This window comes from Blennius ocellaris (assembly GCF_963422515.1).
Source record: "Blennius ocellaris genome assembly, chromosome: 10".
Taxonomy (NCBI): domain Eukaryota; kingdom Metazoa; phylum Chordata; class Actinopteri; order Blenniiformes; family Blenniidae; genus Blennius; species Blennius ocellaris.
In genome coordinates, this window is record NC_137659.1 from 13884806 (window position 1) to 13906586 (window position 21781).

At 43.1% G+C, this 21781-nt stretch overlaps 4 protein-coding genes and 1 long non-coding RNA gene across 6 annotated transcripts; 2 read left to right on the top strand and 3 right to left on the bottom strand.

Annotated features, from left to right (window-relative positions):
- Window positions 1-216: 216 nt before the first annotated feature.
- On the bottom strand, window positions 217-5358 carry eif4a2 (eukaryotic translation initiation factor 4A2). Its single transcript, XM_080504105.1, has 11 exons — window positions 5282-5358; window positions 4374-4431; window positions 3646-3778; window positions 3235-3374; window positions 2635-2803; window positions 2455-2564; window positions 2012-2155; window positions 1546-1683; window positions 1346-1435; window positions 1042-1121; window positions 217-972 (listed from the first exon to the last, which is right to left on the bottom strand). The coding sequence occupies exons 1-11, from the start codon at window positions 5308-5310 to the stop codon at window positions 828-830; spliced, it is 1236 nt and encodes a 411-aa protein (XP_080360231.1). The 5' UTR covers window positions 5311-5358; the 3' UTR covers window positions 217-827.
- Window positions 5359-6904: 1546 nt separating this feature from the next.
- setd9 (SET domain containing 9) lies at window positions 6905-7581 on the bottom strand. The gene has a single exon (XM_080503341.1). The coding sequence runs from the start codon at window positions 7463-7465 to the stop codon at window positions 6911-6913; it is 555 nt and encodes a 184-aa protein (XP_080359467.1). The 5' UTR covers window positions 7466-7581; the 3' UTR covers window positions 6905-6910.
- A 451-nt stretch (window positions 7582-8032) lies between these two features.
- Window positions 8033-11252, top strand: dcun1d1 (DCN1, defective in cullin neddylation 1, domain containing 1). Its single transcript, XM_080503956.1, has 7 exons — window positions 8033-8061; window positions 9318-9531; window positions 9648-9816; window positions 10253-10383; window positions 10481-10563; window positions 10654-10750; window positions 10838-11252. The coding sequence occupies exons 1-7, from the start codon at window positions 8059-8061 to the stop codon at window positions 10912-10914; spliced, it is 774 nt and encodes a 257-aa protein (XP_080360082.1). The 5' UTR covers window positions 8033-8058; the 3' UTR covers window positions 10915-11252.
- A 3246-nt stretch (window positions 11253-14498) lies between these two features.
- On the top strand, window positions 14499-15242 carry LOC308135942. The gene is made up of 4 exons (XR_013936815.1): window positions 14499-14712; window positions 14787-14891; window positions 14972-15048; window positions 15151-15242. It is a non-coding gene; the product is annotated as an uncharacterized lncRNA (long non-coding RNA).
- Window positions 15243-15352: 110 nt separating this feature from the next.
- Window positions 15353-20802, bottom strand: LOC308135941 (Y+L amino acid transporter 2). Of its 2 annotated transcripts, XM_080504112.1 has the most exons (10): window positions 20566-20801; window positions 19650-20187; window positions 18608-18733; window positions 18376-18520; window positions 17783-17906; window positions 17439-17542; window positions 17248-17344; window positions 16988-17137; window positions 16449-16632; window positions 15369-16247 (listed from the first exon to the last, which is right to left on the bottom strand). In XM_080504112.1, the coding sequence occupies exons 2-10, from the start codon at window positions 20167-20169 to the stop codon at window positions 16153-16155; spliced, it is 1545 nt and encodes a 514-aa protein (XP_080360238.1). In that variant the 5' UTR covers window positions 20170-20187; window positions 20566-20801; the 3' UTR covers window positions 15369-16152. The 2 variants fall into 2 exon arrangements, with proteins under 2 accessions (XP_080360237.1, XP_080360238.1); XM_080504111.1 differs by having other exon boundaries at window positions 15353-16247; window positions 18376-18733; window positions 20566-20802.
- Window positions 20803-21781: the final 979 nt, after the last annotated feature.

Sequence of the window (21781 nt, forward strand, 5' to 3'; positions counted from 1 at the left end):
AATGCATTAGATTAAATCTGTTCTCTGTAATCACTAAAACAGTACTTTTATAAAAACATAAGTGAAGGTGTCAAAACATTTAAGTACAAGTGAGCAACAAATTAGTCACGCAAGTAAATGTAAGGCTCTTCCTGCCTCCGATATCAACACTACTGTTGGTTGTGTTGTGTTCAGTAGCAACATATTTGGAAGGACTTGAAGCAAGTTTACTTACAGCAATAACTGTTTATTAAGATACAATTCAAAGGACGAAGAAATCCGAAAAGTAGTCAAGGCAATAGCAATATACTCTGGGAAGGTAAAATCACGTCAGCAAAACACAGCCAACCAGTGAGTAATTCGGATATATAGCAAGTGGGATAAAAAATATGGCATTTAATCACAAAACCAAAAAAGCAAGATAAACTACAGTATACGACATGCACCTCTATCAAGCAGGCCCACAAACACTGCACACATGTTAGCATAACATAGTTTGCAGACTTTATACAGCACTTATACCTTTTAGTCCACAAGTAAGTTACTAAATGGTGGAGAACATCAAATACACACATTTTAATTGAACATGGAAAAAAATGCCTGCTAAAGACCTCAATGTTTACAGAACCCATGGCTTTGCAGCTCCAACCAGCCGGCCGTCGAGGTTAGAATCTACAACTGTCCAAGAGGAGACCACCATAGAGAAGTCACCCCGCTTTTAACACACCAAAATCCTGATCCAAAGTTTAGCATTGAGAAGTTTTTTCCCCCCCTCGAGTAATAGAAGCACAATGCAAGTGGACGATCGCTATCACTGTGTTTAAAAAACAAAAAGAGAATCTCGGGGCTCAAATCAGGTCGGCCACATTCATGGGCATCTCCTCCACAGTTGTATTGTAAAACGTCTCGATGTCTCGAAGAATCCTCTTGTCCTCCTCAGTGACGAAGTTGATAGCAACTCCTTTTCTGCCGAAACGGCCGCCGCGACCAATTCTGCAGAGGAGAGTCACATTAGAGGCGTGTGGGGAAACCCGAGGGGCGACGCAACGCCACTCTGCTCACCTGTGAATGTAGTTCTCACGGTTTGTAGGAAGGTCATAGTTTATGACCAGGGAAACCTGCTGCACGTCGATCCCACGAGCCTGAGGGCAGGAAAGACGATTCAGTGAAGTGACAAGTCAAGAGGCATATTTCCTCAGTGATGCAAATGTCGCCCGCATTTAAGTAACAGATTCCTACAGGAGAAGAACCCATTGTGGAGAGCGAGCCTTAATGTCCCAAAAGTTCGGACTGCTCGGTCATTGAGGGACTGTCGCAGGACTCAGAACGTTTTGGGTTTAAACCGATAAGAGTTTAAGTTTCTTACCAGAAGGTCAGTGGTGATCAAGACTCTGCTTGAGCCAGACCTGAACTCCCTCATGATGACGTCACGCTCCTTCTGGTCCATGTCGCCATGCTGCAAGTGAAGGGAACCACTTGAAACGGAGACGGGGTGGAGCAGCAACAGCAGCAGCCAAGCTGCCAGTCATAGAATCAAGCGCTGGTCGGGATGAGAAAGAGTCGTACCAGAGCAGAGACGGTGAAGTCCCTCCCGTGCATTTTCTCAGTCAACCAGTCGACTTTTCTCCTGGTGTTCAAGAAGATGACTGCCTGGGTGATGGTGAGCGTCTCATACAGATCACACAGAGTGTCCAGCTTCCACTCCTGCGGGGGACAGTCAACAAAACGCAAAAAGTTAAGCTGGAGAAAACGAGTCAAGTGAACGAGTTCACAGACGAGAACGCGTGTCAACATATACACCAAAGTGAGCTTTTCACATGTAACGCAGCGTCTCGAGACCAAGGACAGTGGACATTAAGAAAGAGGTCCCTCCTCGCCTCATTTCCAACACTGAGGGTTTCATCTCCTTCCCAGGTGTACCCGCACTCACACGGCCACACGAGCTAAACCTGAAAGGTCTGGCTCGTGCAGTTCAAGCAGGGTGCTTTGAAGAGAAGTGAACTCTGGAACGTTGCAGATGCTGAACACAAACCTCTCGCTCCACGTTTATGTAGAACTGCTTGATACCCTCGAGGGTGAGCTCCTCCTTCTTCACCAAGATGCAGATGGGATCTCGCATGAACTTCTTGGTCACCTCCAACACATCTGCCGGCATGGTAGCAGAGAGCAGGACCACCTGAAAATGCAGAAACGAAGTTCTCAACAACAGAGCAAAAAGTTTAAACAATGCAGTGAAATACACTCCAAATGCTAATTGTAGCACTGAACCTTGAGACAACAGCCAATGAACATTAAGAAAGAGGTTCGACCGCATCTCAATTTCAGTTACAGTGCACACCGATCTTCTTCCACGTAGAGCTCTGCTAGCATCATTGCGTGAAACAGAAACTCTGAATCATACAATTATAGCAGACTTCTGTTGATGCAGAAGGACGACGTCAAGTCAGACGCAGCGCGCATTAAAAAGACACTCACCTGGATGTCGGTGTTCAGCTTCTTAAAGATGTCATAGATCTGATCCTTGAACCCCCGGCTGAGCATCTCATCAGCTTCATCCAGAACAAACATCTTGATCCATTTTGCACCTGCAGAGAAATTTACAGTCAAGCTCAGCTAAAGTCAACAGACCTTCTGAGCAACAGGAACACCACTTACACAGATGTCTCCTGTTGAGCATGTCAAATACACGCCCAGGCGTGCCCACCACTATGTGAGGGGACTCGTGCTGGAACTTGGAGATTTCCTGTCGGAGATTAGTCCCTCCAATACAGGCATGACACGTCGCTCCCATGTAGTCACCCAGAGCCAGAATTACCTTCTGAATCTACGAGTGGAGGAGCAAACAAAAAGAGAAAAGAACTTCAGTACAGTTAAGGATTAAACGAGGCAGACCAAACACAAAGTGCAGAACAACTGTTCAATGTGATCAGTGAAACAAAAGAAACTCTCCACAGCAAGAGTCAGTCCCGAAAGATGGTATGCCATCATGTCACACAGTTTTCCACAGAAATGTATATAATAAAAAAAAAAAAAAATTTAAAAAAAAAGTCAGATCAATCAAGCCAGATCACCTTTTAGATCGATGCAGCCATGGACAGAGACTACACCAATCATAAGAGGAATCCTCATTCTTTCAAATTTGTAGAATTTTGAGAACTTTTAAAAGATGGTACCTTATGGTTGGAATCAGTGTCCTCAGTATGCTGCCTAGGTCTGAGACACTGTTGAGGTTACGAGACCTCAGGAACAGCATACCTGCTGAGCCAGCTCTCTCGTGGGAGCCAAAACCAGAGCCTGAGTGTCCTTCTGATCAATCTCCAGCTGCTGCAAGATTGAGATGGCAAACGTGGCCGTCTTACCAGTGCCTGATTGGGCCTGGGCAATAACATCATAGCCTGAACGCGATGGAGAAGAAAAACATCAACACAATTGACAGTTTAAAAAGGCTGAAACTTAACGCTGGACCACAAAACTATGATCTCTAAGCTATCCCAAGTTGGCCTTTATGCAGAATAAGCAATGCAGACCTGGATGATAAACTGACAGTATTGAGTGATCAGTGTAAAAGAAGGTTATCCCCATTATTGGGTAAGCCCCGAAAGATGGTAAAGCATCATTTCACTCAAATATACAATATCCAGCCCTGACAAAATGTCACATCAATACCTTTGATGCAAGGAATGATTGCCCTCTGTTGAATAGCTGATGGCTTTTCAAAACCATACGCATATATTCCTCTGAGAAGAGTCTCCTTCAGGTTCATGTCATCAAAGTTGTCCGTAATCTCGGTCCAGTTGCTCTGAGTGGCCAAAATACAGTAGATTGTCAGTGAATGTGCTGAATCGTGGTGTTTTAACAGCCGACAGTGGTATGAATTGATGCGATTAAATCCATGTTACACTATCAATACATGGTTGGCATGACATGGCTGCATGTGTACAACTGGCTTGGCTCAGAGCACCTCTTAATATAATCATATTTGCAAAAGATAGAATAAATCAGGCTTCTCTCTGAGGCCAAAACACAATTTTATTCATAATCAAAGGCATTACTGATAAGAAGCAAAGCTACTGTGTGTCAACAGCCAGGTTTGAGCATTGATTGTTTGTGTAACTTCTAACAACAGTTACTTGTTTCAGACTGCAAAAATATTTCAATAGTAGAAAAATTAAGTGAAGCTCAAGTGAGACAGCAAGATTTAGATTGAATATTGCATTACTGCAAACCTGCATATAAAAGTACTGTCTTTAGAGATTTTATGCAAACTAAATATTTAATCATTTCTGATGAATACTTTAAGAATCTCTATCAGCCTAGATCCATCTGTGACATTACCAGGCTGTCTCCTGTACTTTAGCCTAGTTATTCAACTCAAGTGCCTCTTTTCTTTTTACCTCGATGACGCCATCAGGCTCCATTCCCTCTGGTCTCCCATGGTCTCTATCTCTTGAGCTGTTCGAATAGGGAGGGGGAGAACATTTTTAGTTGCAAATCAACTTGAATTTGTCAACAACAAAACTTGATGAAAGCGTTGGAAGACGGATAAGAGAACGCGGGCAGCCAGAACCACGTCGCCTTCCGGCCACGTGTTCGATCATGTGCAGAGCTGCTCGTGGAACGGTTCCTATACATAAAAAAAAAAAAAAAAACAGTACCCCTCCTGCACTCCCGAGACATTAAGACTCGAATCGGGACGCAGTCTCGACTCCAGCGGACCGGGTCACGCCCTGATGCCGCCCCCCCCTTTCACCATGCAGAGCTCCGCTGGGCGCGCGCGTGTCAAATTCCACGAGCTCCACTCCCTGCACAGTCTTGCGTAACGTAATCAGGTTCCACACACCCGACTGCTTCAGTCTAACTGCGAGTTAACCTAAACAACAAAAGACACGCCAAACATGGAGCTCTGCTCGCCAATATGTCGGACCGTGTCGGGCCTACGCCTCCAACTCGGGCTTCAGTGGCGGACCAGGCCGAGGCTGGCCGAAGGTCCATACAAAACCACTCGACGTGACGACCAGCAGCTGCAACCTCTTCTCGTTCGCTTTACTAGAGAACTATGGTGTGAAGCAAAGACCACATTCGATGCAGATTCTATTAACAACAAGTTATATTGTTGAGCTGGTCATCAAGCTAATCGTTAGCAACCACGTTACTAACGCCGTTAGTTCAGCCCCATTGTAGGTGGAAAACTACTCAATTTAACAATTAATGGAGGTACATCGATATTCTGCACGTACTCATAGTGAAGTATCGCACACTGCTGTTAAAAAAAAAAAAAAATCATATAATAGGGAATATTTACCAGTTGAAATCAGCAGACTCGCTCGACATGGTCCGTACCCAACTTAGGCATGCGACTGGAAAGATCGGTGACGGCGACGCCAACCGCCTTTATGCGGCCGGACTATTTTCTCTGAGGAACTCTATGCTCACTTCAGGTGGCAACCGAATCTCTAGCGGCCAAATTAATTATCGAATCGCACCGCACTACAATCCTGTTATTAAATTTAGGAGGGGCGTCCTCTATTAACGTTTAAAATTTGAAAAGTATCGCAGACTATAGCGACCGGCGGAGGGATATTGCAGTATCGGAGGGTGCGCAGGCTGCTTCAGCGTCTCCAACAGGTCAAAACTCCACCCGACGTGAAGATACAATAATTCATATCATTATTATTCGGGATTTAGAATGAGTCTTGTTTGTATTTTCTCCAGAAGTGAAACACAAACTGGCCTTGAAGAGATACAAAATGGCAAAAATTAGACAAATAATTTGGGAAGACTCCAGCCAAATGAAAAAGAAAAAAACAACAACAAAAAAACAAAACAGTCGCATTACAGGTTTGTCAGCTGCTGTCAAAATGTATCGAAATCCTTATTGTGGGAGGGAACTCTGGGCAAGGCTCCATTTGTAACACAAAGATGTACAGTGGGAATATCACCACTATTCCAACTGGAGACCTCCATAAAGGTTATACAACTAAATAACAATCACTCATATTAGAACATAAACAGTGGCAATTATCATCTATTGATTTTCATTGTGTTGCTGAAGTAAGCACATATATCTGAGTGATATATGTGCTTACTTCAGTCTGTTCACTGCATGTCACCAAGGGCCCCATTTCTTTTCATTTTTTTATGATTACAGAGGACATATTTTTGAAGTAAAATAATTTCAGGGTGAATCAGCATATTTTTTTTAAAGCAACAATGTTCTTCTTGCCCTTCATTGTCACACAACTGAATGTCAAATCTGATATGTTTGAAGTTACGGGATTTTACAAATAAATAAATGGAGGGGCTGATACTTTCAACTAGATGTATGCTCAATACAGCTGCAAACATCATGCAAACTCTAAGTCCCTGTCTGGACTTGAACCAGAACTTGAACCATGTAAGTATGTTCTTGCCCAGGTTGAAAATAAAAATGTAAGGATCTTTGCAAATCATTATACATTCAAATACTGAAAAGGACAATTCTTAAGGGAGGATTTCGTTGTTGGCAACATAGGGATGTTTTCAAGTTCTAAAAATGGGAGATGTCACTTTCAAAAGACAGACGTCATCAACCCTCAGTCACATAGACTGACAGCTAAATCTACGTAGAGTTTTGGCAACTCAACCATTATCACTAGAAACTGCAAAAGCTCAAAGCTGCCTTCTGACACACAATAGTTCCAGGAGAATGACTTAGATCAGAGGCTACTGCTTTAACTATGATAAAGCCTCGGATCCCCCAGATTCACATGAACGTGGATTCATTCTCAATAGGATTGTACAATCCATGCTGTGGTGAACAACAGTGAGTAGACAGTACAAGGAATGTTTTGCATTTATTCTAGTTTATTGCTGGTTGTACAAAAGAGCATGTGTGTATCGTCACCCTCAGATGAGGAACAATGGGGATATATTTAGAGTCGGAGTGAAGGTTTTAATGCACAATGGTGTAATAGTTGGAGAAGAGTTCCTCCCCTGCACTGATGTCTCTGAGGGACACAAGAACAACACAGCGTACGGTCCTCCCCGCATCCTGGCTGTAGTTGACATTGGGCAGATATTGGTGGAGCTCCATGGGAAACTTGTCCGGCACGTCGTACTCTTGGTAGCAGACATTGGCCGGTCTGTTGTTGGAGCAGTTGTTCACGTACTGACCCACAGCCAGCGGGTTCAGTGGGCAGTCCGTCAGCCAGCTGGTGTCACTCATGAGGAAAGGGCCCACCCTGTCCCTGCCACTGCAGGACCTGAACAACACTTTGGAGAGTCCCTTGTCACTTCCGTCCACCAAGATGCCATCGATGCACCTGAACACGAAGGGGTTTCTGATGGACTGAAGCAGAATGGGCTCGTAGGGCTGGTAGACAGTGCCAGGGTACATGGCGACTGTCACTCCTTTGGGCACAAAACCTTTGGTGACAAACACTCCCGTCCCTGCGGAAGGCACTGAGCTGGGTCTGCGGTCAATGCAGAACCTCAGACACTGCAGCATGACATCTTGTGCACACACCGGATGTCCAGCACAGACCTCCCGGTTCACCCCGCGGCTCCGGAGCAGGACTCGGAAGAGCTTCAGCAGAGTCCGCGAGACCTCCTCATCCGGGACCAGTTTGTCTTTGGAGGGCTCCGACACCTGCCGCAGGGTTTTCTCATTTTTAGACAAGTTCAACGCGATCCAGGGCACAAACCTGTGTCTGTACGACTTCCATTTGTTCCAGAATCTCTTAAAGGTGAAGGAGAACATGCAGAGCTGGTGACAGTTCTAACGCAGAAGAATATTTTTAACAAGACAGAAATTTCCTGTGAGCCGTTTCAAAATAAAATCAAGTACTTACTGAAAGTGTCATGATGCGTTTTATGTGGCATTGCAGATTTCAATACCGATACAATTTCGAGTTATCTTATAATAAAAAAATACATACTAAATGTCACCTTTATTATTTTGACACTTTTTAAATTGTTATGGCTCAGCAGCGAGCGTTTGTTGAAATTTGTTCTGAAAATCGAAGCTTCAACCGGAAGCTTGAGCGCCGGGCTAACATTAGCGAGCTTGATGGGAGAAGAGGGAGTCCGGCAAACACAAACATGGTAAGAAAGCCTTCATCAGAAGTGTTGTTCACCGCGAAACACGCAGAGCACCACTACGCACCACATGTCACTAACTTAGTTATTAATCGGGTCGAATAGTCGCGCTGATGATCCTCAAATCGCCACAACTCTTCGAAAACAAATGTTGCTCTCCGTGTTAGCCTCGAGCTAACTAGCGCACGGTGTGGTTAGCCAACTAGGTTGGTTTCGCGAACCATGAAGCCAACTGAAGTCAAGCTTACATACTTCACTGAGACATCAGGAGTATGCTCCCAGGCTTGTTCTGTGACTACATTTTCTCGTTTGGTGTTCTCGGTGTTAATATAGCTGCGAGTTAACGCAGCAGGTCGGTGATAGCAGTCAGGGTAGCATAGTGTTGCTAGTCCTTCAGTGTTAACGTGTTTACAGATCTGACAGCTTATCCAAAGTGCCTTCTTCTTAGTGTTTGGATTCTTGTCCCCGCAGTAATCTGACTTTAAATGTTGTCTTCAGAGCGTCAAGTAAACGTACAGCACAGTAGTGGCGTCGATTCTCCAAGTCTGTTCGGTTTTATATAAATGTATTTATTCATGTGGTGTCAGGTTGAACACACGAGTCCAAAATCTCCCTAAGATGTTGTAATCTATTGGCTGAAAGGCCTTGTTGGACACAACATACCACATTCACAGATATGCTATTGATCTACGGATGATACATGTTATCTTCCATGACAACTTTAAATTGAATTGCTGTGACCCATTTTCCAGAACAAGGTAACTCAAATCATTACAGCAAAATGCCCTTCAGTCAGCTGATCCCTCCTCTATCGGGCTCATCTATTCAGGCCTGTGTCATTGGCACTGGTTGCTGAAAACTTATATAGCATGTGTAATCATCTGGTTTTATCTGCTTTGTAGGCCAGTGTGTTCATATGGTTTTTTTTGCAACATTGGCCAAAGTGTCAAGAAGGTGTTGCTCTTTTCTTTTTCATCATAACTGAATAATTTTTTATAAATCCTAAAAACAGAGGTTTCAGGGCCTGGGGAACTGAAGATACACCCACATGTGTTCCTATTATAAACTTAAAGCTACTTAGATCTTTTCCGAATCCAATTTTCATATAATATTGGCTTCGTCTTTCTTTCCACAGAGCAGAACTGGAGGGTAGTTTCATAGTTGGTTCATCCATTTTATTTTTTATATAAGCTGAATTAGAGTAACTTGAGTTCTTGATTTATTGCACGCGTTTCATTTTGCTCTGTTTCTGTGTTTTCCAGAACAAGCTGAAGTCCTCACAGAAGGATAAGGTTCGTCAGTTCATGATATTCACACAATCCAATGAGAAGACTGCCGTGACCTGCCTGTCGCAGAATGACTGGAAACTAGATGTTGCCACAGACAAGTTTTTTCAAAGTCCAGAGCTCTATGTTTCAAATCTTAAAGGTGCTTTAGACAAGAAGAAGCTTGACCAGCTGTACAACAGATACAGAGGTATTGAAATGGTTAAAAAACAAAAAAAACAACAAAAAAAACGCTTTCCAAAGAATGTCATACATAATAGAGGAATAATTATTTGTTATTGAATTGTGGTGTTCTCTTGTACGCAGATCCTCATGATGACAACAAGATAGGCATCGATGGGATCCAACTGTTCTGTGATGACCTGGGTTTGGACCCGGCCAGCATAAGCGTCCTCCTTATAGCCTGGAAGTTCAGGGCAGCAACACAATGCGAGTTCTCAAAACAGGAGTTCATCGATGGCATGGCAGAACAGGGGTGAGGATGTACTTTTTGTATGTCACAAACAAATAAGAGGAACCTGTACGTCCCAGGCTTTAACAATGAAACTTTGAGAAAAAGCAAGTAAATGGACTCCTGAAGGTGAAAAATTTTCAAGAGTTAGAGATGTCAGGCTAGAAGCTTACAGAACGCAAACTGTCGGATACGGCTTGTCCTCATTTGCGTCCTCTCTTTGGTGTGTCTGTAAAATAATAACGACGTGGTTGAAGAGTCTCTGCTTTAAATGTGGATTTGTCTTGTAAAGCCATTGTCAACATGTCGAGCATTTCATCTTTGTAAATTGGGTAAATCAACCCAGTATATCTGCACTTTATTCATTCAGAATTTATTGAAATTAATCCACGATTCGATTCACATTGCGCTGTTTGTGTTTGTGCACCAGACAACGAAAGTGTGTTTTCTGATTCTGCAGGTGTGACAATATAGAGAAGCTAAAAGCTCAGCTGCCAAAGATGGAGCAAGAGCTGAAGGACCAGGGGAAGTTTAAGGACTTTTATCAGTTTACATTTAATTTTGCAAAGAATCCTGGTCAGAAAGGTTTGGGTCAGTATCTTTTAATGCTCATCAGATCGCTTTTTCCCCCCTTTATTGGTTGCACTTATCTCAACCTGCTTTGCCTTTTTATTTATTTATTTTCCAGATTTAGAAATGGCAATTGCGTATTGGAATTTAGTACTGGCTGGAAGGTTCAAGTTCTTGGCCCTGTGGAACAGATTTCTCGTCGTGAGTTATGATGCACCTTCACAGTGACCGTTAACATGCAGCTGTCTTCACCGTTTCCCCTTCTTGAACTTTGTTCTCCACCGTCTTTAGGAGCACCACAAAAGATCGATTCCTAAGGACACTTGGAATCTCTTGCTGGACTTCAGCACAATGATCACAGACGACATGTCGAATTACGATGAAGAAGGTTTGTCCGCCTGTGTGAGAACCATTTTCTGAGCTGTCCCGTCTTTTTCCCATGACCGTGCCCCACGACGTCTTGTTTCATCAACAGGTGCATGGCCTGTCCTCATTGACGACTTTGTGGAGTTTGCACGGCCGCACATCGGGACCAAAAGCACGGCAGTTTAACAGTTGCTCTCTCTCTCCCTCTGAAGAAACATCTGTGAGGTCGTCACTATATTAGGGACCGCGGTGACCGGAGCCCAACAGGACCACACCAAGCTGAGAACTATGTTGCCTTTTCAACCCTCAGGACTGAAATATTTTTCACAGCAGAGACTTTATATATATACTGAATGTACATATATAAAAAAGAAAAGAAAAAAAAAAGGCATATCTCTTTGTTGGTCAGCTTGTGATTGTATGGAACTTTTAAGTATTGGGCTTTTTTTTTTTTGTGTGCGTTCAAGCCAAAACAGAGAGGAGTCTCTATCACGACATACCATGCGATTCTTTGATGTGTTTGGACCCAAAAGCAGATAGATAAACTCATTTGAAAATAATGTAAACTTGAGGGTTCACAAAGGGGCGGGGGGAGGGGGTGTTCTCCAGCTATCGAGTTTTAATACTAGCGTGCATTCCTGATTTATTTCTGTTTTACGAAACATTTGAGTGACGACTTGATATAAAACTTTGATTGTAATTTTTTTAAGCTTATTGGTGTTTGTTTAAACAAATGTTGTTATGAAATAAATGTTCTGATTTGGTATCTTTAAATTGGCCATCTGCTTTTGAGCCTTAAAAGAGTTGAATTCAATCTGAAATTAAAAAAAACCAAAAAACAGACAAACGAAATCACCTTTCTCGGGTTTATTGCAAAAAGATGCAGACCGGCGGTATATAGTGTGAAGTGTATGGATCAAAACTGAAGCATTTCAAGTATGAATTATCTCATACATTAATTTAACGGAACCTCTTTGATCCAGGATTTCTATGCAATTTACATTTATGCAAATGTGGCAATAACTAAACATTTTAATTGATTCAACTCAAAATTTTTCAAATCTGACGAAAATGGAGCAAAATTGAATAGAATGTAGGAAAAATGACCACAACAATGAGGTGAAGGAACTGCTCTGCTGCTGGTGGGAATTGAAAACATGAATAATATGGCCTTGTAATAAGACAAGCGAAAAAAACACAGGTTTTATTTTTTGTTTTGCATTCAACAGCTCAAACTCAGACATTTCCAAATGTGAAGGAGGAAAAAAGAATGAAAATGAGAAGGTCCATCCATCCTCTATGCTAATTCATCCTCTGGAGTCAGTGTTGGATGATGGCAGGACACACTTTGCACTGTCACTGTCCATCACAGGACAAACAGAGACACAAACCACACATTCAATCCTCGGGGCAATTTTATGGTCCATCTCACGGGCATATTTTTGGACTGCGTGAGGAAACGAGAGTACCTGGAGGAAAGATGGAGGTGGGGAAGCACATATAAACTTCACACAGAAAGGCTTGGCTGGAATTTGCATTTTTGCATTTGAATTTATGCTTTTTTTTGCTGTGAGGCAGAAGCACTCGCCATTGCTCCACCGTACATGATAGAGTAAATAGATTTCAGCCTTTCCGTCGCTCGAGCAGTCCCAAAGCACTGCACACTAGTCATTACATCCACCCATTCATTCACGCACCAATGGAGGTGTGGGTGCAATTTGGTGCTCAGTGTCTTGCTCAAGGAGACTCTGACATGGAGTGCACTAGAAGTTGATGAATCCAGTAAGCAACGTTGTCAGTATTCATGTTGACCGCTTTGAATGTTGAGACGAGCTCCTTTCACTGATCGCCTTTTTAAGGTCCGGAGTTAAAGGATAAACTGTGGCTGCAAGAGGAGTTGAAGGCGGCGAAAGCGAAGCTGATAAACAAGGGAAAACTGGTCAAGGAACTCCAAAAGGACCTGTGGGTTTTTGACATTTTATATTCTATATTAAGCGGAATACATCGATTGAGCAGCCACATTTTATAAAGAGAACAGTATGAAAAATTACACATTAATTCAAATGGAGTACAGAATGTCTTTTCCTCCATTGTGACAGATATTGCTGAAATAAATCAACATTTTATAGGGTGATGGACGAAATACACTTAACACGATTGGCTCCGGAAAGAGCAGGAGGAGAAAGAAAAGGTAAAAGACAATCGGCAGCCCATCGCAAAGTCGAATAAAGGAATCCCCTCCCAGCGAGAGAGATTTGACAGAGCCACAAAACAGGTTTGACGCTTGACTGGATCACATAAACCAGTCCTGCGCCGTCTCTCTTTGCGCCAGTGCTCACAGCTGATCAAACAGATTCGCTCAGCGGGAAAAAAAACACGAAGACCGAGACGCTGGAGGAGGAGGACATTATGCTGAAGGAGTTGAGGAGTTTCGGCAGGATGCTGGGCGAGACCATGGAGCAACAGCCCGACCTGGAGCCGGTGCCGGAGGGATATATTTCCAGCAGGTATCCATGTCTGACACGGCATTTCTTCACGAGGAAGCACTGAGACAGGACTTGTCTTGTGACTCACCTTTGACATTTACTCCATGCTTCCTTCAGGCCGGCCTCTCGCCTCCCGCTCCTCCCTCCCACTCTGAACAGCCTGATGAGTGCCTGTGGTTATTCAATCATGATCTCCACTAAAGAAGAACATTTGCCTATTGGAATGACAAACCAGATGAGCTCACATTGATCTTCATCTGTGTAAGTTGTTCACTCCAGACTGCAGGTGTCAGTGTCTTGACTTTACTGTGACTTTACTGCCTCCACATTATAGGTCGACCGTGTCCTCCGCCTGCAGCACCTGCAGATCCACTGCACCCTCGCGCCGTGTTAATGTGGTTGATCTTTGCCTCGGAGCTCCAAATGTCCCGGCTCAGCAAGTAGCAGAAGCAAATCCAGAAGGAGTTCAGTTCCCTGATTGTTTTATTACAATTATTCTTTATCATCGCATTCAAGAATGAAACAAAGCGTCGTCTAAGGTGCACAGAAGAGCTGTGATGCCATTTATAGTGTGTTGGGGATTATTTGTGGTGTGGCCTTGTGTTGCTCTGGATTTTAACTTGTTTATTAAAATTAAAAAAAAAATGTTTTGGACTTTTAAAAATGGGTCAAATCTGGGTTTGTGTTTATTAAATGTGCCTATAATACAAATGATATAATCTGAGTTTATGGGCCGACTGCAGTGAAAGCTTGATGTCCTAAAATGACACAGATTGGCCTTTTCTTCATATTCCTGTCTTTAATGTATGACATAAACCTCTGATAAAAGGAGCAAATAAATATTTCAGCTTTTTATAATAGACAGCATTCAATTGACCTGAACTCCATCTTCTGGCCCTCATTACTTCGAGTTAGCCACAAGGTGGAGTCGTGGTTAGCGCTTACTTTAGAGTGAGAATGTCTCCAGTTCACAGTTTGGGAGCTTTTCTGAGTGGAGTTTGCATGTTGTGCCTGTCTTTCTGTGTTTGTCCTCTGATGGACTTGAATCTTACATAATCTGGTTTTGTGCTTAAGGCCAAAAGCAAAAACTCATCAAAAAAGAGATTATTTTGTTTGTTTACCTTACTCTAATCAAACATAGGAAGACACACTATTAAATATTAGAATTTGTGTTTGATAGCATTAAGAAATGCTCATCAGTTCCTGGTATTTCATTTAACATTGAAGGCTTTATGTGGCCTCCCTCCCTCCCTCCTTTTGTTCTGCCTCAGATAATTCTTCCAGGCCACTGTATTGTTGCTGTCACGCCACACCCTCTAGAAAAGGAGTCTCTTCTGAGTTTTCAACAAAAGTAGCCAGAAACTCTTTGGAAGCAGATGGGACATTTTTTCAACATCATATTTTAAACCAGTTTCATTATTTTGGGAGTAAAATCTGACCATGCTGCTGCAGCTGATCCTGTTTGCCGGATGTTTGTCTTCATGTGCTGCACAGACCAGTGAGTACACATTCAGAAAATTTAAAGGAGAACCCGAGTGAGTACTTTAATTGATATTTGGTGTATTTCCGCAGCATACGTTCCCTTTTCGACCACGGATACCACAACAATGGACTTTACTCCTCTTTCACAGCCCCTAAAGCCAACCGCTGTCCTGCCCGGGCCTCATTCAGCAAACAGTGAGAAGAGCATTTTACAATCATAATTGAATCACTTAAATAGGACTTTAATAGTTTTTGATCCTATATTTGTTGTGTAGTTGTGGCAATCCTTCGGGCAACTGTTCAGTCGGCTCATGAGCTCAATGAAGCAACTTTTACTTCAGTTTTAAATCAGGTAATTCTTTGTGCACAAACATGAGTTTCACTTCAACAAATGTTTATCATCGATTCTGTGTAGATCGAATACGAAGTGTAACAAATGGCTTCTGTCTTTCAGCTTCATGCAATCATCCAGCAGTTGGACCCAGATGTGAAATTCACTCTGACACTGAAGAACATCAGCAGACCCACTGAGCAGGCAACGTCCACAGACGTCCAAAACACGTCCGTCCATCCAGGCCGTAATCTGGATGTGGAAACGAGGCGTTTTAACAGGCCGTAGTCTGGACGTCTATCTGACAGCCAGAACTAGTTTACAAATGGCATAAAAATGATGGACATTAGAAATATTATGGACATATAAGACACCCAGAATCAGTTGAAAGGTCACGAGCTGTTAAGTCCAACTGTCCAGGACACGCTTGCAAAAGAGATGATTAATCTCAACGTGTTTCTCCTCAATGTGTTTCTCCGTTGCTCTGAAAAGGGCAATGTGGCGCAAACAAAATGCTGGTCTGATCATATCAGACACCGAATGTGTGAGTGGAGTGTCAGTGATTGAAAACTGTTTAAAATACTGTTTGAAATACAGTTTAGAGAAAATACAAATATGCCTACAGAAAGAAGAGTAGCTTCAACAGCTTCAAGGTGAAGTGACTGTTGAGGAAAACACAATTTATGGTATTGACACATTTATTCAATACAAATAGTAAAGTGTGACATATTTAGTAAAAACTTCAGACTGCCACATGGTTCATTTTTACATCATCTTCAATAATGAGTGATAAAAACCTGCACAAAATACATCCTGACACAAACATGAAAAATAAAAATATGCTTTCAACTTTATTTTTGCATTAGTTTTGCTTTAATCCTCGTGGACGACACTGCTCGATCTCCAAAGGAAAGTCACCCGCATTCGCAGTTTTGCAGCATCGTAAACAATTGCTCCCTGTTGGTGAGTCAATTGAGTCGCGGGCCTCATTTGAGTCGACCTGCAGGGGTAATCCTCCGAAACACAGCGCGAGCCGGCACCTCGCCGCTCTGCCCGGGTCTCGTACTCCAGGGAAAAGTCTTCAGGTCAGCCGCGAACCGACAAACAACGGTCTCTGCCTGTGTCTTACTGTCCTTTACTGTTTACTTGTGTTTCCGCTTCAGTGTCAAACTCAGTCAGGCAGCAGTAGAGCAGGATCTGGGTGTATTTGGTGGCGAAGGCTGGGGGTGGAAAAGACATGAAAGAAGAGAAGGTGTGTGAAAGGAAGAGGAGTGGTGTCAGATGTTTATGATAAGATCATTTGAGATACATGACCACTTGAGAGTCCGAGAAGAAAAACATGGCAAACTGGATTGTAACTACTTTTGAACGTCATTAAACTGAGCTCAAACGTATGATTTAGTTAATTGAGTAAATCTTACCGTTTAGCTTATGTACGAATCTGGGCCTGCGCTCCGGAGGCATATAAATGGTCACATAGTAAACCGGCACTCCAGACAGTGCAATCCCAATCCCTGTGAAAGAGTTACTGGTGTCTTCATACAGAGGGACGATCAGTAAGAACAGGCTGCACAGACAGTAGATGAATGGGAAGAAGAGGGACAGCTGAGAAAAGAAGAATACAAAGATGTTGGATTAAACACAAAGGAGATTTTCCCGACACCTTCACAGAGTTTCAGCTTTCACTGCGCCTCCTCAACCCCCACGACGCTCACACTGCACACACTTTGTCTCATGCCAAGTCTGAGCTTTTAATCAAAGGAGACTCCCTAAAGTTTTTCCACATTAATACATAGTAGATAATGACGATAATAGTTATCATTTGAGCTTTTTGACACATCCTAGAGAAGCAAATCATACCTTAAAACATATTGAGAATATTGCACAAAGCAAAAAAAAAGAAAGAAATGCACTGTATACATGTTAATATTATCAAATGGGACAATAAAAAGTGATGTACCTTGACAGGCCTGTGTCTGTCCGGCTGGGTGAAACGCAGGTATATCAGGCCGACCACAGAGAGACCCACGTAGAACCAGTAGCTGAAGCTGAAATAGTTGATGAGCTGAAAGACGTCCTCCACGCACAGAAAGATCAGCCCCATCAATCCCTGTGGCCCAGAAAATCAGAGAATCACGACGCCGCATACCAAAACAAAGCATGAACTCTTTCTTTAGTTCACGCCTGTGTACAATCATTCTCATGTTCAGGGTTTCTTACGTTGAACAGCAGTGCAGGTATGGGCGTGTAGCGCTTCGAGTGAATCAGGCTCAGGCTGTTGGGGAGGTGACCCTCTCTCGCTCCAACGTAAAACAACCTGCACGTGCAGTGAGGCATTGGGGGGGGGTTACTGAGAAAAACATCTTCAGGTTTTATTACAACATTACCACAGCTCAGCAATTTCCTTTTACCGAGAAGCAGCGATGATGGAGGCGTTGAGTCCACCGTAGCAGGACATGGCCACTGAGACAGGGATGATCCACTTGAACGGCCCCAGCACCGCATTCCCAAAGGTCTGTGAGGTCATAATTTAAAGGCTTGTCACTGACCAACCGAGCCAAACGGTACCTTGACTGAGAGCAATCTGTTCAGTTTTGACATTCGCCATCACTCATCAGCTACATTCCTTTTAAACTTCGGGAGTCTTGTTTTGACCTCGTAGGGCAAAACGCCAGGTCAACTATTCTTAAGTAGAACAAACCTATATTTAGCTGGGGAGTAAATCACCTCTCTCTGGCCGATGTTTGTGACTCACCACAGCAACAGCGTCACTGGCTAACAGAGCGGGTTTATCCAAAACGGCGTAGTACGCCACGTTGACCAGCAGGTAGATGATCGTCACTATGGGCATGGAGATGGCAATGGCCAGGGGCAGATTTCTGCAAGAACAAAAGACACAGTTAGCCACTCAAAAAAAGAAAGCTGCAGGAACTACAGAAAATTGATGTGATCACAAAAGTGAGTTTAACTCATCTTGAAAATCGAAACCCAAGTGATCAAGTGTAATCAAGTGTGAGCTTCTAGCGTCAGTCCAACTCTTGCAACTTTTTACTTTGCTTGAAGATCAAAAGTCAATAAGTCTGACAGTTATGTAACATTATTCGTGAAGCACATTGACTATTTAACAAGTTACAGGCTCTCAGTCAAGGGTCGGGTTTCAGTACAAGACTTAGGATTTCATTTAAACAATTCTCATTATGTCATTCAGTTTGTTTATGGACGTGCAATCAACAACGGTTTCACTTTCAGTAATTGGCGAGAGAATAACTGACATCTCATCAGTGGGCACATGTGCAGAGCCTGGAGCGTACTGTGCACCGCGTGTTCCTGCTCGCACGTCTGCATCACCTCTCTGGATTCTGAATCTCCTCCGTTACAAAGTTGAGCGTGTCCCAGCCGGAGTAGGAGAAGAGCGCCGAGTAGAGGGCCAAAGCTATGGCTCCGGGGTCGTTGGACGAGTCCTCAAACACGTTGTCAAAGCTCTCGGTTTCTCCTGAGTTCACGTCAGAGATTAAAGCACGCGGTGACTGTCTCATCCTGTGTTCCGACAAAGAATTTGCGCATTCATCTTTTGACTTACTTGTTGACATTTTCAGGATTCCAACAGTGATAATGAGACATAATGACATGAGTTTGGCATATGTGAAGATGTCCTGGACCAGAGTCCCCCACTTCACATAGGCACAGTTAATGAAGATGAGGATACCTGGACAGACCGGAGAAGAAAAGCCGTGAATGAACTCGCACTTGAACTTTCAGAACATTCCCCCTCCAGGCCGCCGCTCTCCTCTTGTCACATGGACCACATATTATCTTGTGCACGCACAGACATAAACTATCTTCGTGGTAGAGCGGAGTCAGGACTCGTGTCATCATTGCTCTCTCACCCAAATACCACTTCTGCTTTCTAACAGTCTTCCGTGCACAAAGACAGGCTGTAAACCACACTGGTATTTTTACCAGACAGACTGTGTCTAACTATAGCCGATGTCTCGTCCGCCTATTGCTTTCATGGTTGATACCATCCTCAATGGACACTGAGTGAATTAATTTAGGATATTGGGATAATTTCTCCTTTATGCTTAATATTTTTCTCCCAAACCAGCTGTACCAGAGCTCATGAATTATAAATAATATATACACTTATACACTTTAAACTGGTTTCTGTCTGACTGTGTTTGCTGAGCTCAACATTTAAAATGTTAGGTGGTCAATTTGAAAAGAAAACCTGGAGGCTGATGTCATAACTTCAAGTTAAAACACTGGATTTTATACATAGTATCCCTTTGAGCTTGAAATCAGCCTTCAAATTAGAGACTAGTAATCAAAATGAGAGGAGAATTACTGGATGCAAATAGAAAATTCTTAAAAAAAAGTTCTAATTAAAGTTTTGTAAGCCATGAAGAGTCTAACAGGAAATGCTCAGTATATCTTGGAATTCCAGCATTAATATTAGAACTGTTATGTCTTTACTAACCCTTGAAAGCAAAAATAAGAAACTACAATATTTTAGAGTAAACAACCCAGAAATATGATCTGGCATCACTCTTATTTAAAGACCCGGGGTGGTGATTGTTATAGTGAGATGCTGAAGTGCACCGACACACAGGAGGGTTTCTCACAGAGGCAGGCTGCAGCGATGAGACGCACGGCGTCGTATGGAGGCTGACAGGTGGGGTAGAAAGACTCCACCAAATAGCTGGCGAATGTCAGGGAAATCACAGCCTGGCTGGCGGGCTCGATCAGCAGGATGGACGTCCACAGGCGAATGAAAGCCAGGAAGCCGCCAAACGATTCCAGGATGTAGGCGTAGCTGGCTCCCGATTTAGTGATGGTGGTGCCGAGCTCGGCGTAGCACAAAGCCCCGAACACAGAGAAGATGCCTCCAAGAGCCCAGATCAGCAGCGAGAGCCCGTAAGAGGAGCAGTGCATGAGGACACCCTTTGGTGAAACAAAAATCCCAGAGCCAATCATGTTTCCCACAATGAGGCAGATCCCATTGATGAGGGAAATTTCCCTCTTCATTTGCATTTTCTCGTCTTTCCCACCATTTGGGACCTTTAAGTCCTCCTCGGATGGAGCTTGTGGACTTGGACATATTGTGTGTGACACCGCCCCAATCTTCTGCCGGAGATCCTCCATTAATCCAGTAGTGCTGATCTGAAAGTTATTAGACAATGATTAGATATAACTTCAATTTAACACACTTAATTACCACCGGATTGTATAATGCTGTAAAAAGCCCTAACCCTAACCCACATCCATCCCTAACCCAAACCCAAACCCCCCTTCCTTAACCCAAAAGTCAATCCCTAATACGTAACCCTAACCCCAATCCCATAATCTTAAAATGAACCCTTAAATCTCACCCTATTCCCAACACTCATCCCTGTACATGACACCCATCACCCAAAAGCACCAACAATAGCACAAAATCCTATATGACAACACACATTCAACGCAGTTCACAGTTTCTATCTGTAAGTCAGCATAAAGAGATTGGCACGTGTACATATTCGGAACAAAAAGTAAACTTGCCTTGTTTCAAGAGGATCAGCGATTCTCAGTCCAGCTGAACATACAGGGTCCGTGCTTCTCCTCAAAACCAGCCCTCAGGCAGTGGAGAGCTCATGACAGGTAGCAACAGTCGGTCGATGTTGCAATCCCCGGCAGGCCAGCACGACGACGACGACCACTTGTGTTTTTCCAGTGCCTGCAGACGGGCCGCTCTCTCGTGTTCCCGCTGGGCTATTTTCAGAGCTGAGCAGACCTGGTTTCTGCCCTCGAGAGAGAGAGAGAGAGACTTTAACGGCGAATACTGAGACAGCCAAGCTACTTCTGGTCTCATTTACAGGCTATAGGGTCAAAAGTCTGCTCTCGGAAGTAATTTGATGTGTACTGTACTTCTGGATGTTCACATGGTGGGATTGTCCCTGCAGCTGTCACTATCTGTCAGTCAGTCAAGCATGCACACATTGTGAGGCTGTGAGTGGAAGGATTTCCTTCTGAGTCCAGAACACGTGGAGTGAGAAGCTCATCATCACTTGGACACTTGTCACAAGTGAGAGTTTCCATGTGATCTTTTGTTGGAAAATGCAATGTTGGGAGCAGTTGATAACTTAATTGATAATATGAGGGGAAAACAACCGGTCAGCATCATCTTACTCTTTTTTTTAACACCTGGACAAACTGAAAATGACAAATTGTATATAAAACAATACTGTTGATTCAAACAAGTTCAAAATGGAATGTTTTAGAGGTTTTTAGGAATTGTATTTATTAATTATTATTAATTGAAAGATATTTGAATATCCTCATGTGCCATTTGAACATGATGAAACATCCTGGAAAGCATTCATCTGACCACATGCACACATATGTCATCATTTCTTGCTCATAAATTCTCAAATTTGGATCAAATCCTCACTGGATGTGTGTAAAAGGCTGGCTCCATGCTATTGAACATTACACTGTCCAATTGCAGAATGTGTTATTGGCAGAACGTGTCCTAAATATGGTTCACTAAAATCATTGGACATATCACATATGAACAATTGGGTTAGTTTTAGGTGTACTGCCGAGATTGTTTTAATGATTTGTTTACGCACTGATTTTCTTTAAGTTAAATGCATCCATGAGATGAAGTGAAGACATATTTGTATTACCAAAGCAAGGGGTAAAATACAGCACCAGCATCTAATGGTAATGTTTATCAAAACAATTTGCAATATGACGGACGTCAATGTGCAGCTAT

Bases quoted from the DNA above. Each gene is read 5' to 3' on its own strand.
- eif4a2 (XM_080504105.1), bottom strand. From the start codon at position 5,310: ATGTCGAGCGAGTCTGCTGATTTCAACTG. The intron at 2,565-2,634 runs GTAAGTGGTGTT...ATTTCTCTGCAG, and splicing joins GCTCAACAGGAGACATCTGT to GTGCAAAATGGATCAAGATG. The intron at 1,122-1,345 runs GTAAGAAACTTA...TCCTGCCCTCAG, and splicing joins TGATCACCACTGACCTTCTG to GCTCGTGGGATCGACGTGCA.
- setd9 (XM_080503341.1), bottom strand. From the start codon at position 7,465: ATGCTGCAGTGTCTGAGGTTCTGCATTGACCGCAGACCCAGCTCAGTG.
- dcun1d1 (XM_080503956.1), top strand. The intron at 9,532-9,647 runs GTATTGAAATGG...TCTTGTACGCAG, and splicing joins GCTGTACAACAGATACAGAG to ATCCTCATGATGACAACAAG. The intron at 9,817-10,252 runs GTGAGGATGTAC...CTGATTCTGCAG, and splicing joins GATGGCATGGCAGAACAGGG to GTGTGACAATATAGAGAAGC.
- LOC308135941 (XM_080504111.1), bottom strand. From the start codon at position 20,169: ATGGAGGATCTCCGGCAGAAGATTGGGGCGGTGTCACACACAATATGT. The intron at 17,138-17,247 runs GTAAGAAACCCT...TCTGGGCCACAG, and splicing joins TACCTGCACTGCTGTTCAAC to GGATTGATGGGGCTGATCTT. The intron at 16,633-16,987 runs GTACATCACTTT...TTCTTTTCTCAG, and splicing joins ACAGACACAGGCCTGTCAAG to CTGTCCCTCTTCTTCCCATT.